We start from the raw sequence: 18,977 nt of genomic DNA on the forward strand, positions 1-18,977 counted from the left end.
AACCCTGTTTATGCAGGGTGCTCATCCCTCGCAGAGGGAGATCCAGGCTCTGTCCTGCGCAGTTTCCTTGGGTTGAGGATGGTCCTGGCTGGGCTGAGCTCAGGCTGAGCCTGGTTAAGCTGAGCCTGGGACCCTCCTGTGTGCTTGGGACAGAGGGAGAAGCCAGACAGGGAAAGAAAAGGAAAACCCAACCCTTGCAGGGCTTTTTTTAAGGCTAAAAAAGCTCTTTGTAGTTTCCCCAGACACCTTTAGAGGGCAGATCATGTCCAGGGAATGAATAACGGATTTGGGAGGTGCTGGATATTCCTGGTGCTGGATTCCTAACGCTGGAGCACTCTGAACATAGAGATTTTTTTTTTTTAAAAGCATAATTTGAATTCTGCAATAACTTGTGGTGCTTTCAAGGGTGACCATGAAGTGAATTTACAGCAGCGAGATGAGATCAGGTTTTGATTTATCGCTGCAGACTTAAAATCTTTTTAGGCTCAGTCCTAAAAATTGTGGTGTGAGTGAAATATTAGTGATGGATGCAGGGAGAAAAATCCTGGGAACATACTGTGGGAGAGGAGAATTATGTAATGTGTTGACTAAGTTCATTTTTATGTTAAAAAAGACCACAAAAAGTGGTTTCAGTTGGGAGAGTTGGTTTTGGAGAGCAGCGCTGAGTGCTGAATGTATAATTTCATTTTTCTCTGCTGTAATCTCTTCTCTAAATCCCCAACCCTCACGCCCCAGTGCTTAGGAAAAAAAAAAGTATTTATCAACAGAATATTTCACGTTATCAGAGGGATCTTTGTGAAGTGAAGGCAGGAAAATGAAATTGAAGCTCTTCTGTAAAGTTGAAACTTTTCATATTGGGATTAAATATTCCTTACAGTCACCGTGCTGGGGGAGGCAGGGCCTGCCTAATTCTGTGATTAATTAAAACCAGCACTAACCAAATAATGTTCTGCTTTCTTCTGCTGCTCCCTGAAGCTCAGGGATCCTGGGGAAGATGATTATTCCTGAAAAAGCCATTTTGTTCTCCCCCAGCTGAGCTGCTCTTTGTGGCTCAGCCCCGTTGGCAGCTGCTTTGTGGGTTTCTCATCAAAAAAACCAGAGGGGTTATTCCCAAACAGAATGAAAAGGGCTTTGTTCCAACAAGGATTTATCCCTTTTTTTTTTTTTTAATAGTATATTTTAAATCTCCTGAAGGTGGAGGTGCTGCTGCTCCTGGGATGTGCAGGATGCCTGGGCGTTCTTTGGGTTTTAGGGTTCAGCTTTTCGCTGTGATCCCCGCCCAGATTCCTCCTAAAGTTGGGATGGAAAAGGGGAGAAGGACTGGCAGGATCCATTGGGGCCGTGCACAGCCTTTGGCTCCGTCCCACACAGCGTCCCGGGACAGACTGGACAGACAGGGAGGGACAGATGGACACGGGGGTGAGGGATGGGCTGGGGGGTCCCTGCCAGAGAGCTGGGGCAGAACCTCAGCAAGTTCAGCAGGGCTGGAGCTGCACCTGGACTGGGACAACCCCAGCACAAATCCAGGCAGGGAGGAGAAGGAAGGGATGGAGAGCAGCCCTGGGAGAGGGTTTGGGATGTTGGGATGAGGCTGGAACAGCCCAGCCCAGACCCCCCTGCTCAGCCCTGGCTGATGGCAAAGGCAAGGTGGGAATTGTGTCGCTGTGCCCCTGGCTCAGGTGAGAGCCCACCTGCAGAGCTGCCCCAGCCCTGGGGCCAACAGCAGGAGCACGTGGAGCTGCTGCAGAGAGCCCAGAGGAGGCCCCGGAGCTGCTGCAGGGCTGGAGCCCCTCTGCTCTGGAGCCAGGCTGGCAGAGCTGGGAATGCTCCCCTGGAGAAGGGAAGGCTCCAGGCAGAGCTCAGAGCCCCTGGCAGGGCCTGGAGGGGCTGCAGGAGAGCTGGAGAGGGACTGGGGACAAGGCCTGCAGGGACAGGAGCCAGGGAATGGCTCCCACTGGGAAAGGGGAGATTGGGCTGGCATCTTGGCAAGGAATTCCTGGCTGGGCTGGAATTCCCAGATTTGCTGGGGCTGCCCCTGGATCCCTGGCAGTGCCCAAGGCCAGGCTGGATCCACCTGGGACAGTGGGAGGTGCAACAAGGTGGTTTTTAAGGTTCCCTTCCATCCCAAGCCATGCCATGGGGATTTCACTTTGGTCCATAGCTCTGAAGCACAGGCGCTTCAGGCAGCAGCCACAGCCAATCCCTGGAAGAACATTCCTCTGCCATGGAAAACAGGATCTTGGGGATGTCAGGGCAGCCTTAGTCGGGCAGGTTCTTCCCGGACTCAGCGAACATCCCGGATCCCATCTCTGTCCCTCAGTCACTGAACTGAGTTACCCTGTTGCTCGGTTCCCAGATCCCAGCATGGAACATGTCCCCTTGGGATCCCCTTATCCCAGATTTCCATGGGAATGCCTGAGGATGTTCTGCCCTCAGGTCTGGGATCTGAATTAGAGCCAAAAGATCTCTGCAGCTCTTCCCAGATCTCACTTAAAGACTTTCGGGCTGTCCTGTGAAAAGCCAAAATCCTCTTTTGTCCAGGACTGCCCACACCGGGCTTTTCCTGGGAATTACTGAGTCCTGTTGTTCCAGGAGGATCAGGACCATCCCAGGGAGGTGCTCTGACCCCGGCCAGTCCCTCAGAATCCTTCAAACTCCCAGCCCAGGCTGATAAATGGGAACAAAAGCAGAATCTTGAAAGGAGCCTTATCTGCAAGTGCCAGAGCCCAGGGAGGGGGTGTGCTGGGAACTCCCACGGACACCGGGATCCAAGGATTCCATCCCAGGCCGGGGTGGCTCCCTGGGGAACCTTGTGAGGTCAGGGAAAAGTGGGGCATCCGTGAGTGATAATCCCTGTCTGCTGCAGGGCTGGGGGAGCAGCTCCTGCCATGGAAAGCGGGGATAACAGGCAGGCTGCTCCTCAGGAGAGCAGCAGCTTCCCAGCTGGTGGGAAGGGAAAATGGGAGGAAAATCCCTTGGGAAATGCTGGAATCAGGCTGCTCAAACTCGTGGCTGGAGTAGAGGGCCCTGTGTGGTGTCAGAGCTCGGGCAGGGGCAGCTCCAAGCTGAGCACATGGATGGTTTTTCCAGAATTCCCCCCGGATCAAACCCTGGAACGTCCAGCCCAAAACCTTCCCCCTTCAGTGAGATCTATTCCGTGGCTGCCTTTATCCTGAATTTCCTGAGGGGTGAGGGTCCCCCCTTCCCTGGGCAAGGACAGAGGTGGGCACAGCACCTGGAGAGGCCCCAGGGGCTTGGAGGAGCTCCTGGAGCTGGGATCATTCCCGTGCTGGGGCTGGAATTTCACTGGGGCCTTTGGGTTGAGGAGGAGCTCTCCTGGCGCTCCAGGCTCTCTCCAAGCCCCAGAGCTGCGCTGGGGGCGCTCAGGGAAGGGCAGGGAAAGGCTCAGAGCACCCTGGGATGGTGCAAGGTGTTCCTGCCCATGGAAGGGCTGGAATGGGATGAGCTTTTCCAACCCAAAGCGCTCCGTGATTCCGTGAACTGCCCAGGTTTTTAATTCTGCAATTCTCTGGTAGGACATCCTTAAGTCAAAGCCGGAATTTGTCCCTTTAACTCCCCACTCTCCAGCTTCATTCCCTTTTCCTCTGTATTTTTTTTTTCCTTCCTGAGGAAAGAAAGCCTTTTGCCTGGATTTCTCCTTTTTAACACTTTCACTGTGGGGAAAAAAAAAAAACCCAACCCCAAACGCCAAGCCCTGTTCCCTGTGCCATGCCTTGCCTGTCAGGGAGCGTGTTGGAACAAAGCCTGGCTTGGAAAACAATCCCAATTCCCTGGGAGAGCTCCCACAGGCAGGCCCTGCACGCTCGGGTGCTCCTGAGTCATTCCAGAGCCTCTCACCTGTGACCAGGTTTGGTTGTGGTTCCTCTGCTGCTCCCTCTCTTACTCAGGGCTCTGCCTGGGTCCCAACTGGGAGTGAGGAGAGGTTCAAGGGACGTGTGGGAGTTTCCAGCGCAGCTTTGAGTCATGGCTGTGCCTCCTTGGGCAGAGTTGGACCAGCCCTGGGGCCACAGCAGCTCCCAGCGTGGGGGATTTCATCCAGGGGTGCTCCCAGCTGGAAACGGGATTTTAAACGGTTGGTGGAAGGGAAGCAAAGGGTCCCAGTTCCATCTCAGCTCAGATGAATTGTGAACCATTTTTGTGCCCAAGAGCTTGGGCTGCTGGAGCAGAGCCCCGAGCTGTGCCAGGCCGAGGACTTTCATGTGTTTGAAATTCCCTGTGGAACCCATCCTCCTCCTCCTCCTCCTCCTCCTCCTCCTCCTGCTGCTGCCTTGGGTGCCCTGAGCTCATTCTCGGCTCCTCTGCTGCCGTGTAAATGTGATAAATAAACTCTGTAATCGCCCCTCTGAGCTCCCTTTGAAGCTGCCCGCAGATCTGGATCCCACAGAAGTGTAAATCAACACTTGGGCCATAAAGGGCTCCTTAAAAAGTGGCTTTTTTTTTTTTTGTGCAGCTGACCCGGAGGCTGTGGTTGCCCAAGGCTTTTTATCAATCCTCGTGTGATAAATTTCTCCTTGGAAAGGAGAGTCTGGATTGTTCCCTTCTCCCAGTGCTGGGCTGAGCAGCCTCCCCCCAGAACAGCTGAGGTTTAATGGGTTTTGTGTGAAAAGCTGAATTAACCCAGTTACTGAATGAACCCCAAGGAGGTGAATATGGCTGAGCTCATCCCATGGGTTTGATCCCATCCAGTTCCATGGCAGGGACACCTCCCACTGTCCCAGGTGGATCCAACCTGGCCTTGGGCACTGCCAGGGATCCAGGGGCAGCCCCAGCAAATCTGGGAATTCCAGCCCAGCCAGGAATTCCTTGCCAAGATGCCAGCCCAATCTCCCCTTTCCCAGTGGGAGCCATTCCCTGGCTCCTGTCCCTGCAGGCCTTGTCCCCAGTCCCTCTCCAGCTCTCCTGGAGCCCCTGCAGGCACTCTGAGCATTCCCTGAATTTTCCCTTCTCCAGGGGAACATTCCCAGCTCTCCCAGAGCAGAGGGGCTCCAGAGTCCTGGAATGGTTTGTGTAGGAAAGGACCTCAAATCCCATCTCATTCCAAGCCCAACACCTTCCCCTATCCCAGGGTGCTCCAAGCCCAGTGTCCAGCCTGGCCTTGGGCACTTCCAGGGATCCAGGGCAGCACAAACAGGAATTATTTGGAATCCAGTGGGATCCTGCAGCCACAGCGATGCCCTTGTTCTGAGCAGGGAATATTGAACTGTAAAATCCATGGAATTAGGCCTGGCTTAAATCCAGGTTGGGAAAAGGAGCAGGAGCAAGGGATGAGGGTAAATCATGGGGTGAGAGCAAAGCAAAGGGGGAATTGCATTTTCCGCATCACACACTCGACGCCAAAAGCTTGTATTTGAGGAAAATTGATGTTTAGGAATATCAGAGCCGGGGTGGATTTCAGCTCTGGATGGGCTGAGGTGGAAGAGACTTTTTAGGGAATGACGAGTGGGGGGGGGATTGAGGCTGAGTCTGTGCGCTGGGGAGAACAAACCCGTCCAGTGCTGCATTTCCAAACTCCTTTTATTTAATGACCTGGAATGGAGTTCAAAAAAAAAAAAAAAAAACAAAAAACCCTCCCATTGTTGGGCCTCGTTTCCTGAGCCCAGGGAGAACTTTGTCAGCCAAACCTCCAACAAATTGTCTGCTCTGATAACAAGTTAGCACCGGGGGCGGGAGAGGCCGAGCCCCTCCTGGTCCCGACAGCGCCGGCTCCGCGGGCAAACTCAAAGCAGGAGCTGCGGCCGTGTGCTGAGTTTACACCTTGCAATAATAATCCCTGCTTTTATCTGATCCCTGGGGGATTTTATAACTTTGGAATGGCTCTCTGGCAGGGCTCCAGCCCTACTGTCATTTTTTATTAACGTTCTTTTTTTCCCCCTACCCCCGTAGCCAGTCGGCTTTGCTGCTTTATTTTTTTTTCTCCCTTCTTTTTTTTTTTTTCCTTAAGATTGCTTAAGGAATATGTGTCCCATTCCTGGGGATATTGGAAAATGATATTTGAAAATTCGGTGTCTCAGCCCATTAGAGAGGTCTGTAAAAGCATCACAGCAGGAACTAATCAAAACTACCAAAGCCAGCCCTTAAATCATGGCTCCCTTTAAATCACCAGCCCCTTCTCCCCAGGCCTTATCTCGTGTCTCATCAGGAAAAACCTAATTAGATTCTGCTCATAAGTAAATATTGGTGGGTGGAGGTGAGGGGAGGTGAGACTCAAGTGTTTGCAAGAGGGTGCAGAAAACAAGATAAAGTTACAAAAATAACAATATTGGAGTTTTAGAGGAGCTCCTTCCTCCTGGAGGTGGTCAAACAACTTTTCCTTAGGATGGCTCTGGAGGCAGAGCCTGGAGGGGTCCCTGGCCTGCTCTGGGAATGATCCTGGGGCACTGGGAATGAGCCCATGGTATTGGGAATGATCTCTTGGTGTTGGAAATGATCCCTTGGTGTTGGGAATGATCCTGCGTGGTGTTGGGAATGATCTTGTGGTGTTGGGAATGATCTCGTGGTATTGGGAATGATCCTTGGTGTTGGAAATGATCTTGTGGTGTTGGGAATGAGCTCATGGTGTTGGGAATGATCCTGTGGCATCGGGAAATGATCCCATGGTGTTGGGAATGATCCGGTGGCATTGGGAATGATCCTGTGACGTTGGGAATGATCCCATGGCATTGGGAATGACTCCATGGAGCTGGGAGTGACTCCATGGCACTGGGATTGGCTCCATGGCACTGGGACTGACTCCATGGTGCTGGGAGTGACTCCATGGCATTGGGAGTGACTCCAGGGTGTTGGGAATGATCCTGTGGCAGTGGGAATGATCCCATGGCAGTGGGAATGACCCCATGGCACTGGGAACGATCCCAAGGTATTGGGAATGATCCCATGGTGTTGGGAACGACCCCATGGCTTTGGGAATGACCCCATGGCACTGGGAACGATCCCATGGCCTTGGGAATGATCCCATGGTGTTGGGAACAACCCCGTGGCTTTGGGAATGAGCCCATGGTGTTGGGAATGACTCCATGGCATTGGGAATGTTCCCATGGCAGTGGGAATGATCCCATGGCACTGGGAATGATCCCATGGTGTTGGGAATGACTCCATGGCATTGGGAGTGATCCCGTGGCATTGGGAATGACTCCATGGAGCTGGGATTGACTCCATGGCACTGGGACTGATCCCAGTCCATGGCATTGGGAATGACTCCATGGCAGTGGGGGTGACTCCATGGTGTTGGGAATGATCCCGTAGTGTTGGGAATGACTCCATGGCCTTGGGAATGATCCCATGGCAGTGGGAATGATCCCATGGCACTGGGAATGATCCCATGGTATTGGGAATGATCCCATGGAACTGGGAATGATCCCATGGCAGTGGGAATGATGCCGTGGAGCTGGGAATGATCCCATGGTACTGATAATGATCCCATGGTGTTGGGAATGACCCCATGGCAGTGGGAATGATCCCATGGCAGTGGGAATGACCCCATGGAACTGGGAATGACCCCATGGAACTGGGAATGATCCCATGGCAGTGGGAATGATCCCATGGCACTGGGAATGACCCCATGGCACTGGGAATGATGCCGTGGAGCTGGGAATGATCCCGTGGTGCTGAGAATGACCCCATGGCACTGGGAATGATGCCGTGGAGCTGGGAATGCCTCCGTGGCATTGGGGAGCAGGTTTGGAGCCAGGGTCACTCGATCTCGAGGAGTTGAGTTGCTTTGAAAAACCCAACTCTGAAAAATTCAGCTACACAAATTCAGCTCCAGCTTGGTTGGGCTGGGTGGGTTTGGTTGTGAGGGGTGGGAAGGTGGAGTTGCTGTTTGCAAGCTTGTGGGAGTTTTTTGGGGTGGATCCTGGAATGCTGAGGGAAGTCCTTCCTGCTGAGGGCTTTGAATCCCAGGATGGTTTGGGTTGGAAGGGACCTTAAAAATCATCCCATCCCACCCCTGCCTGAGCAGGGACACCTTCCACTATCCCAGGTTGCTCCAAGCCCTGTCCAGCCTGACCTTGGGCACTTCCAGGGATGAGGAGTCCACACCTCTCTGGGAATTTTAGGGTTTGAAGAGTAAGCCCCAAAGCTGCGTCCTGCAGGGTCGAGCCCTCGGTGAAGGGATGCACAGGAGACAGGATTTACATCATCAAATAATCCCAGGACGGTTTGGGTGGGAAAGGAGTTTAAATCCCATCCCATTCCACCCCCTGCCATGGGCAGGGACACCTCCCGCTGTCCCAGGTCCCCTAAAAGTCTTCTGGACTGCCTGATGACAACCTCAGTGCACAAATGGGTCACTGAGCCAGGCCTGGCCCTGGAGGTGGAGAGGTGCCTCTGCTTGTCCTACCAGCCAGTCTGGATAGAGAATTCCCACCAGGAGCTGGGAATTCTGCCCTGATGGAATGACGGGGGCGCTCCTGGTCTCGAGGCTGCTGTGGATGAGGGACGTGGCTGTGCTTGGAGGGAGCTTCACCTGCACGATCCCAGCACTTTGTGTTTGATCCTAAAAGCAGCATCAGCTGTGACCAGGCCTTGGCCCTCCTGCCTGTCTTTATGCTCCCATGGAGCAGAGCGAGCCAGGATTGGTGGTCCTGGATAACAGAGGCAATCCCACAGGATAACCCCAAGCTGGCCTCGCTTTCCTGGAAACCACACCAAAGGGTGGGGGGGGTTGGGTTGGATTTGTCATCTCCTGAGGGCTTTAGGCTTCCCTCAGCCCTGCTTCTGTCAGTTTTCTGAGGGCACCACGGGTGTCACCCGGCCTTTGATGTGGGGAACTCATCCCTTTGTGGGGAACAGAGCCCCCAGACCCAGCAGTGCTCCTCTGCAGGTCGGGTTTGATCCTTCCTGTGCCACAGCACATCCATGGAAGGGTTGTTCTGCTGCACCCCGGCCCGGGGAGATGCTGGGAATGAGTGGGGAGTTCCTTTGGATAATCCCGAGTTTCTCCGGAGCTGCTTCCTCTGGGCCTCCCCCCAGCCCTGCCTTTCGCTCGCAGTGAAACCCAAACCTCGCTGTCTTCACGGAGCTGAGGAAAATTCGATATTTCTCACTTCTGGGTCACCTCAGTCCAGATCGTTTCCTGCCGGGAGCGGGGGGTTGGGAATGCCCTGGTGGGGATGGAGATGGAAAAGCCATTCCTGTTCCTCCCGGCGTGTGCAGGGCCTGGCTCCAGCATCACTCCTTCACTCCGGGCTCAGGGCACTCCTGTTCCTGCTGCAGGGGGAATGTGCCCATCACAGATCGGGATTTGGCTCCTGTGTTCCCGCAAAGGGAAGGGAACAAAGCTCCACTGAGTGAATGTGAGGCCATTCAGGCAGAAATCCCTGGAAAGTCTCGTCCAATTTAAAACTCCCCCCGCGAAAATCCTCAAAGGTGAAGATTTCTCAAGGTCCCAGTTGCTCCTGGTGGGCTGGAAACATTTTATGGCTTTGGGAGCGTCCTCTGGCTGCTTTTTAGGATATCTGGGAATTGGGACATACAAATTTTTCCTTTTTTTTCATTCAGAGAGTGGGGAGGCCCTGGCACAGGGTGCCCAGATTTGCTGAGGCTGCCCCTGGATCCCTGGAAGTGTCCAAGGCCGGGGTGGACACTGGGGCTTGGAGCCACCTGGGATAGGAGAAGGTGTCTCTGGGGGTGGAATGGGATGGGATTTATGGTCACTTCCAACCCAAACTGTTCCTGTATTCTGTGATTTTCCCAGCTGGTGCTTGGACTTTAATCCAGGTCAAAATTCTTCTCTTGATAAATCAGTTTATTTGCATTAAAAGTGCAAAATCAAAGCTTGGGAGGTAAATTTCCTGTGGGGCTCCTCGTCCTCGAGCGATGACGGAGGCACAGATTTCCTTTATTTCTAAATAACTGGAATTTATGAAATCTTATCAACATTTGGTTTGGATCTTATCAATATTGATACCTGGTCCTGCTGTGCTCCCACACAGGGAAGATTGATCGCTGTTGGAAAACAGAGGTGGGACCAAGGTTGGTGATCCTCAGAGAGCACTTCCATGGATCCTTGGTGGCACCAGCTCCACGTCCAGGCTGAAATCTCGTGTGTTTCACTCTGAGGGCTGGGGCAGGGGAGTCCAGGGCTGGCAGCAGCATCCTCCAGCTCGTTATCCCAGATTTCCCTCTCCCATGACCGCCTGTGCTCTCCAGGCCCACTCCACCCTGCTTAACGAGCCGTGTCCAGCTCAGGGCTCCATCCAAAGCTGCGCCTTTTCCCGCTCTTTGATTCTCCCCTCTCCAGAAGGAGAAGGATTACATAAACTGGAGGGTTTAATGAGTGCACTGGGCTTGCTTTTGGGGGAATTTCCAGTGGATTCGGGGTTATAACTTCATTAGGCCTCGGTTGGGAAACTCATGGCAGCGCTGGGCGGGCCCGACCCCGACCCTTTGTTGTGTTCTCTTCTGAAGGACCGAGCGCTCCCGCCCCTTTTTGAAGTCTTAATTCCCTTTATGGGATGTTGCAAGGCCTTTCTATAGAGCGCTGCCTCTGAAGTCCGAAAATGCCGGTGCCAGAAATGCCCCTTTCCCCACCGGCCTCGCGTCCTGACGTCGGGAGCAAAACTTTGTCCCGGGCAGTGTCCACCCAGACCTTTCCCTCTGGGGCTTTGTTGCAAAAATTCCCATTGTTGGGATTGATCCCTGAAGAGATTTTGTTTTTTTAAAGGAATGGGGTTGGGAGTCCCCTGGCTCAGCTGGGAGGAGCGCTCGGAGTAAATAAACTCCAGGGCTACTCCTGCTTTCCAGCCACTAGAGGTCAAGGTTGTGCTGTGGGATAGCACGTCCCACAAGGATTCACATCCCCATCCAAGGATTCGCTCCTGTTCCTGCTGCAGCCGCCTCCAGGGGCAGCTTTGTACAGGGAATTTTGTTATGGATTGCCCAGCTCATTAGTTAATTCAGAGCTGATTGTGTGTGCTCGGGGCGAGGAGCACTTTGAGGTAGATTTTCCAAGGAATGGGATGTCCATGCCTGGATTTTTCAAGGAATGGGGTCTTCATGCCATGCTTGGATTTCAATATTCCTCAGGTGTAGGAATTACTCCAGTGTTCAGTCCCTGGTGGGGTTTTGCTTCCCAAGGGGAGATTCCAAAGGGATTTCCAGGCTGGCAAAAAATCAAAGCTGCTCCTGAATTATTTTTTGGGTGGGATATTAAAACTTCCAAGTTTTGAGAAGGAAATAATCTGGGAGGTTTGCGCACAGATTGAGCACGCTTTGTGCTCTCTGCAGTTCAGGTAGCAGAAGTAATTAATAATTAGAGATTTTTAATAGTAATTAATAATGTTTAATTCTCCCTTGGTGTCGCTGACAGCTGAATCTCCAACAGGTTTAATGGTTTTCCTGCTTCTAAATCCAGGCTGCCACATTCCCATGGGGAAGGGGATGGGCCCCTTCTGCCACCTCAGAGAATCCTGGAATTCCAGAATGTCCAGGAGCTACCTGGGCTTGTGGAAAGTGTCCTTGCCCATGGAATGAGAGGATCCTGAAGATCCTGTCCATGATTCCATGATTCCCACATAGCTTTCTCCTGATACATAAAAACTCCACAGCATAATACGGGGAGGAATCTTCTAAATCTGTGCCTAAATCTGTATAAATTCCAGGTTTTCCGAGTGTTTATTTTCCAGTTGCACCAGCTCACAAACCCACGTGTCCAGCAGGGCCACATCCATGGGATTGGCCTTTTCCCCCTGGTTTTGGCTGGGATTTGACCCCTCGTGTGTTCGTGCCATTCCCATTCCCTGCCCTTGGGTTTGAACTTGATGAGCTCCCGAACAAGTGGGGCTGAACCACTTTTCCTGTCGATTATTGTGCTCCATATCAAAGGAAAAAAGAGTGGAATTTTTGCGGGAGGGCACAGTGTGACCTCAGCTGCCAGACAACCCCAGAACGCCTGGGATAACTCCGCGTGTTCCCAGCCCTCCGTCCCGCTGCTTCCAGCACGTTTTCCTTGAGCACCTTTTACAGCTCGTTCCGCACATCAGCGACGTGCAATTAAACCCTCCTGGGCTCCCACAAAAATGCTTTCAGGAACCTCTGGGGTCCAGATGTGGAATGTTTTGTGCCGCCACGGCTGGGGAAAGAGGAACAAACCCAGCAGTTCAGGAGGTCCCTGTGACAGTCACCACATGGCCCGCGGGCCAATATCGCTGCAGCTGGGCCGTAAACGGATCAATGTGGCAGCACGGGGACCGGGGCGCTGGGATTTGGAAAGAGTCAGGAGCGTGTTTGGATTGTTGCATAATCCCTGGCCTGCTTTGCAAATGGATCTGGGAATATCTGGCTCGGGGGGAAAGGCGACGTGTCGGAATTCCGCCGAGAGCGTGGCGCCTCCGGCCTCCTTTGTCCCCGTTCAGGGCTGGCTGCTCCTCGTGCCTGAAAACCAAGTTAAATCCCAGGTGGAATCTGTGTTTGCTCCTAGGCGCAGCAGCAGAGGAACCTGGACAACATCGTGTCCCAGCAGCCCAGGATTGGCGGGGGGAAGAAATCCAAGAAGGAGTTCAGCGCCAGCTCCGAGCTGGAGGTGAAGAACACCAGCCCCATGTCGGAGCAGGATTCGGGGATCCTGGATGTGGAGGATGAGGATGAGGAGGAAGAGGTAAACACCAAACTGGGCGCTGTGCGGTGCCTGTGGTGTCTCAAGGGGTTTGCTCCTTGCTCATGGGGGAGTCCTGAAGGTGCAGAAGAGGCTGGAGAACGTGGGATGTGTCTCAAAATTTGGTTATTTTGTGGTTTTCTCCCTATTCCCATAACTGGGCTCAGCAGAGAGGCCAAGGATTGGGAACTGCCCACGCCAGTCTGTCCCAGCACCTTGGTGCTGCTGGAGAACATCCATCCCTCATGGAAACATTGCTCCATAACCCAAATTTTGGCCTTTTCCTTTGTCCTGGTCTGTCTTTGGATAAGGGGTTGTGTCAGGATGAGAGGTGGAAACTTGAATTCCTTCATGTGCTCCCTTCTTCCCTTCCCTTCCTGCTGCAGCTTCCTGGGACCTGACAGAGGGGTTTGGGAACCTCATAACCTGGGGGTGGTGTTGGTTTTTCCTTCCTCCCAGTGCTGGTTCACCTGGGATTTGGGATATTTCCCATGGATTGAGCCTCGTGTCTCAGGAAAGGCAGCTCAGAGATCCAGACCTGCAGTGCAGGACCTGGGGGATTGAGCCTTTGGATGTGTCCATCATTCCTTGGGGTGCAGCCGTGTCCTGGACCTTCTGGGAAGTTCTGTCTGCCCCTCTGGATGGTTTTTCCTGTTTGTTGAAACCTCTTTTGTCAGGAAAATGATGTTTTCAGCTGCAGCCAGTCCCTGGGCTGGGGGGTGTCGGTCACCCTGACCATGACAGCAGACAGGGAGGGGACCAAGGACAGGCTGGACATTTGAAGTTGGGGTTGTTTGAGTGGTTCTGGGCTTTGTTCTCTCCCTGCGAATCCATTCCCTCCTTTCCATGGCTGCTGTGCATCCAGAGCAGAGCCAGGTCACACCTTCCTCCATGGGGATGGGATTGTGGGCTCAGCCCTGAGCCCTCCTGGGCCTGCTCTGGGACCCTCTGGGTGGGCTCCACATTCCTACATCAGCATGGAATGAGGCCCCGGAGCTGCTGCAGGGCTGGAGCCAGGCTGGCAGAGCTGGGAATGTTCCCCTGGAGAAGGGAAAACTCCAGGGAATCCCCAGAGTCCCTGCAGGGGCTGCAGGAGAGCTGGAGAGGGACTGGGGACAAGGCCTGCAGGGACAGGAGCCAGGGAATGGCTCCCACTGGGAAAGGGGAGATTGGGCTGGGATCTTGGCAAGGAATTCCTGGCTGGGCTGGAATTCCCAGATTTGCTGGGGCTGCCCCTGGATCCCTGGCAGTGCCCAAGGCCAGGCTGGATCCACCTGGATCAGCGGGAGGTGTCCCTGCCCATGGATGGGGTGGATGGGATGAGTTTGAGGTCCCTTCCCACCCAAGCCATTCCATGATTCCATGGTTCTGGCCTGTCCCAGGCAGGTGAGCCCCATCTCTGGGTGTGCTGGCTCTTTGGTGGCCTCACAGGGGGTGACCCTGCAGTGGCGATGGGCAGGAGGGGCTGTCCCCAGCCCAGTCCCTGTCCCTGGATGGGCAGTGGCCGCTCTCCATGGTGATGAACAGCGGGGAGGGAGGGCAGCAGCCATGGGACCCCTGGGTGCACCTGGCCAGGTGTCCTGGAGGAGATGCCATAGGGAATATGCCATGGAGGTGCCCCCATAGAGGAGCCCCCATGGAGGAGATCCTGTGATGGAGCCCCCATGGAGGAGATCCCATGGAGGAGATGCCATGGATGAGCCCTGTGGAAGAGATCCCATGGAGGAGATCCCATGGATGAGATGCCATGGAGGACATCCCATGGAGGAGATGCCATGGATGAGCCCCTGTGGAAGAGATCCCATGGAGGAGATGCCATGGAGGAGATGCCATGGGGAGTATCCCACAGAGAATATCCCATGGAGGAGATCACGTGGAGGAGATCGAATGGAGGAGATCCCTTGGAACAGCCCCCATGGTGGAGATCCCATGGAGGAGATGACATGGAGGAGCCCCCATGGAGATCCCATGGGGAATATCCCCTGGAGGAAATCCCATAGAGCAGTTCCCATGGAGGAGACCCCATGGAGGAAATCCCATGGGAAATAGCCCATGGAAGAGATCCCATGGAGGAGATCCCATGGGGAATACCTCATGGAGGAGATCCTATGGAGGAGCCCCCATGGACGAGATCCCATGCAGAATATCTCATGGAGAATATCCCATGGAGGAGATGCCATGGAGAATATCCCATGAGGAATATCCCCTGGAGGAGATCCCATGGAGCAGTTCCCATGGAGGAGACCCCATGGAGGAAATCCCATGGGGAATAGCCCATGGAGGAGATGCCATGGAGGAGCCCCATGAGGAGATCCCATGGAGGAGAGAAAAGCGAGCAGTCTGTTCCTGATCAGCTTTGAGTTCCCCGTGTTCCTTCCTCGTAGAATCAGGGAATCTCCTGAATGGAAGGGGATCCACAGGGATCATCCAGCCAACCCCAGGCTGTGCTCAGACCCCCCAAAATCCCACCCTGGGCATCCCTGGAGCTCTGTCCCAGCGCTCCTGGAGCTCTGGCAGCCTCGGGGCCGTGCCCATTCCCTGGGAGCCTGGGCAGTGCCAGCTCCCTCTGGATGAGGAACCTTTCCCTAAAATCTAGCTCTGGAACAGCTCCAGGCATTCCCTGTCCCTGGGTCACCAGAGCAAATCCTCCTGGGGATTTGCTCTTTTTGGAAAGAAAATTATTGATTTATCGGCCAAAAAAATCTGTCAAGTGGAGATGGAGCTATTCCAGTTTTGGACTCTACATGACAAGAGAGACCTGGAGGGGCTGGAGCGTGCCCAGGGAAGCGACTGGGGCTGGGAAGGGGCTGGAGAATCCCTGAGGAGCTGGGAAGGGGCTGCAGAATCCCTGAGGAGCTGGGAAGGGGCTGGAGAATCCCTGAGGAGCTGGGAAGGGGCTGCAGAATCCCTGAGGAGCTGGGAAGGGGCTCAGCCTGGAGCACAGGAGGCTCAGGGAGGACTCTGAGCTCTCCCCGGAGCCTTCCCTTCTCCAGGTGAACATTCCCAGCTCTGGCTCCAGCTCCCTGATGTCCCCTGGGCTCTCTCCAGCAGCTTCAGATCCTTTTCCTGAGGACTCCAAAGCTGGATTGGAGCGGAGCCGTGGCTGGGGGCAGCAGTGGAGTTTCAGGGACAATTCCTGGAGTGTCACCTGCAGTCCCCCTCCGCTCCATGCCCTGTCCTGGAGCCCTGTGTGTTCTGGGTCCTGTGCCGTGTCCCTGTGCCCCGGCTCATCCACGGGTTCCCATCAGTGGGACTCTGGGATGGTGCCCACATCCCGGATTTGGCTCCTCTGGAATTCCTGGTGTTCCAGTCTGGGGGGTTTTCACCCGCACCGAGGGGCAGAACCTGTGCTCGTGTCCTGCTTTTACCCCGGAACCCACCAAGGGTCCAAGGTCCGAACCCTCAGATCCCAAATTAACCCTCACATCCCAAATTAACCCTTCTAACCCACATTAACCCTTCTATCCCAAATTAACCCTCAGATCCCAAATTAACCTTCCTATCCCAAATTAACCCTCAGATCCCAAATTAACCCTTCTATCCCAAATTAACCCTCCGATCCCAAATTAACCCCTATCCCAATTAACCCTCACATCCCAAATTAACCCTCAGATCCCAAATTAACCCTCCTATCCCACATTAACCCTTCTATCCCAAATGAACCCTTCTATCCCAAATTAACCCTTGCATCCCAAATTAACCCTCATATCCCAAATTAACCCTTCTATCCCAAATTTACAGTCGCATCCCAAATTAACCCTTCTATCCCACATTAACCCTTGCATCTGAAATTAACCCTTCTATCCCAAATTAAGCCTCCTATCCCAAACTGACCCTTGCATCCCAAATTAACCCCTCCTGTCCTAAATTAACCCTTCTATCCCAAATTAACCCTTCTATCCAAAATTAACCCTTCTATCCCACATTAACCTTCCTATCCCAAGTTAACCCTCCTGTCCCAAACTAACCCTTGCATCCCAAACAATCCCTTGCTTCCCAAATTAACTCTTATATCCCAAATGAACCCTTCTATCCCAAATTAATCCTTGCATCCCAAATTAATCCTCCTGTCCCAAATTAACCCTTCTATCCCAAATTAAGCCTCCTATCCCAAACTAACCCTTGCATCCCAAATTAACCCCTCCTGTCCTAAATTAACCCTTCTATCCCAAATTAACCCTTCTATCCAAAATTAACCCTCCTATCCCACATTAACCCTTATATCCCAAGTTAACCCTTGCATCCCAAATTAATCCTCCTGTCCCAAATTAACCCTTCTATCCCAAATCAACCCTTCTATCCCAAATTAACCCTTCTATCCCAAATTAACCCTTGCATCCCAAACTAACCCTTCTATCCCAAGTTAACCCTTGCATCCCAAATTAAACCTTCTATCCCAAATTAACCTTCCTATCCCAAAATAACTCTCGTATCCCGAATTAACTCTCCTATCCCAAATTAACCCTCCTGTCCCAAACTAACCCTTGCATCCCAAACAAACCCTTGCTTCCCAAATTAACTCTTATATCCCAAATGAACCCTTCTATCCCAAATGAACCCTTCTATCCCAACATAACCCTTGCATCCCAAATTAAACCATCTATCCCAAATTAATCCTTCTATCCCAAGTTAACCCTTGCATCCCAAATTAATCCTCCTGTCCCAAATTAACCCTTCTATCCAAAATTAATCCTCCTGTCCCAAATTAATCCTTCTATCCCAAATTAACTCTCATATCCCAAATGAACCCTTCTATCCCAAATTAACTCTCTCACACCAAATTATCCAAACCCAGAGCAAATCCTCCCTAAACCCTGAGCCATCCCTGTGCTGGTGGCAGCCAGGGCTGCGGTTTCCATGGCAAACTGGCCTTGCAGGGGTTAAATGTGCTGCAGGGATTGTTTAACCCCACGTGCAGGAGGGATTTGGGTGTTTCCAGAGCCGCCCTGCCCCGGGAACGTGCCTGCTGCAGGATTTGGGAATGAGATTGGGAGGTTGATGTTGTGTGGACTGGGAAATTTTGGGATAAGATGAATAAATCCTTTGTTCTGGAAATCAAGGGGAGTAAAAGCCAGGATTGGGCAGGAGGGGGTGTCAGGGGAGCCATCAGTCCTGGCCTGGGGCAGCCCGAGCTCCCGCGGCATCCGCACGTCCCAAAATTGGGGGATTTATGGATTGTTGGGAGCGCTGGCAGTGCAGCTCTGGCTCAGGACATGCAGGCACTTCTTCAGCGCTGAACTCAGGGAATTTTGAGATGTGTCTGGATATTGAAATAGCAGATAACCACCCGAACTTGTGAATGTGAGGCAGGGTCACTGTGTGATGTGTTAATCCAGCCAGAGGGAGAATTTCACGGAGTCATGGAATGGCTTGGGATGGAAAGGACCTTAAAAATCATCAATTCCACCCAATCCATGGGCAGGGACAGCTCCCACTGTCCCAGGTGGATCCAGCCCGGCCTTGGGCACTGCCAGGGATCCAGGGGCAGCCACAGCAAATCTGGGAATTCCAGCCCAGCCAGGAATTCCTTGCCAAGAAGGAATTCCCGAGAAGGAATTCTTTCACTCCAGTTCCATGTCACAGAGGAGTTTATCCCACCAAATCCCATCCCATTGCAGCTCTGCCATGGCCAGGGACACTGCCACCATCCCAGGCTGCAGATCTGATTTTTTCTTTTTAATTACACTGACCTAGATGTGATTTTTTTAATAGTTTTGTTCACCTAAATTTGATTTCTTAGAGGGGCATTAATTTATATGAGATTTTTTTAAGAGTTGAACTCACCTAAATGTGATTTTTCAGAGTGGAATTTATTTCTATTTTAAGTTTTAAGAGTTATATTCACCTAAATGTGATTTTTTTGAGTGATAAACTTATTTAAATGTGATTTTATTTAGGATTTCAGTTGTCTCTCAGTGATATTTTAGAGTTCCGCGTACCCATATTTAAATTTTTTGCAGTTCTACTTATTTATAAATGAAATTTTTATGACTTGCACTCACCTAGATGAGATTTTTTTAGAGTGATACTTATTTAAATTTGATTTTTTTATAGTTTCATTCACCTAAATGTGATTTTTTTGAGTGATAAACTTATTTAACTGTGGGGTTTGTTTAGAATTTCAGTTGTCTGGCTGTGATATTTTAGAGTTCCACGTACCCATATTTAAATTTTTTGCCATTCTACTTATTTATAAATGAAATTTTTATGACTTGCACTCACCTAGATGGGATTTTTTAGAGTGGTGCTTATTTAAATTTGATTTTTTAAAATAGTTTAAATCACCTAAATGTGATTTTTTGGGGTGACAAATTTATTTAAATGTGATTTTTTTTTAGGGTTTCACTTGTCTGTCTGTGATATT

General features: G+C 52.1%; 1 protein-coding gene across 1 annotated transcript in view; it reads left to right on the forward strand.

Moving 5' to 3' along the window:
• Positions 1 to 18,977, forward strand: part of EXOC6B (exocyst complex component 6B) — a 324,643-nt gene that overhangs the window by 136,540 nt on the left and 169,126 nt on the right. The window contains exon 7 of the mRNA XM_030947367.1: positions 12,440 to 12,616. Within this exon, the coding sequence (XP_030803227.1) occupies positions 12,440 to 12,616 (177 nt within the window). The remainder of the gene's footprint in view (positions 1 to 12,439; positions 12,617 to 18,977) is intronic.

Source organism: Camarhynchus parvulus, chromosome 4 (genome assembly GCF_901933205.1).
Source record: "Camarhynchus parvulus chromosome 4, STF_HiC, whole genome shotgun sequence".
NCBI classification, from domain to species: domain Eukaryota; kingdom Metazoa; phylum Chordata; class Aves; order Passeriformes; family Thraupidae; genus Camarhynchus; species Camarhynchus parvulus.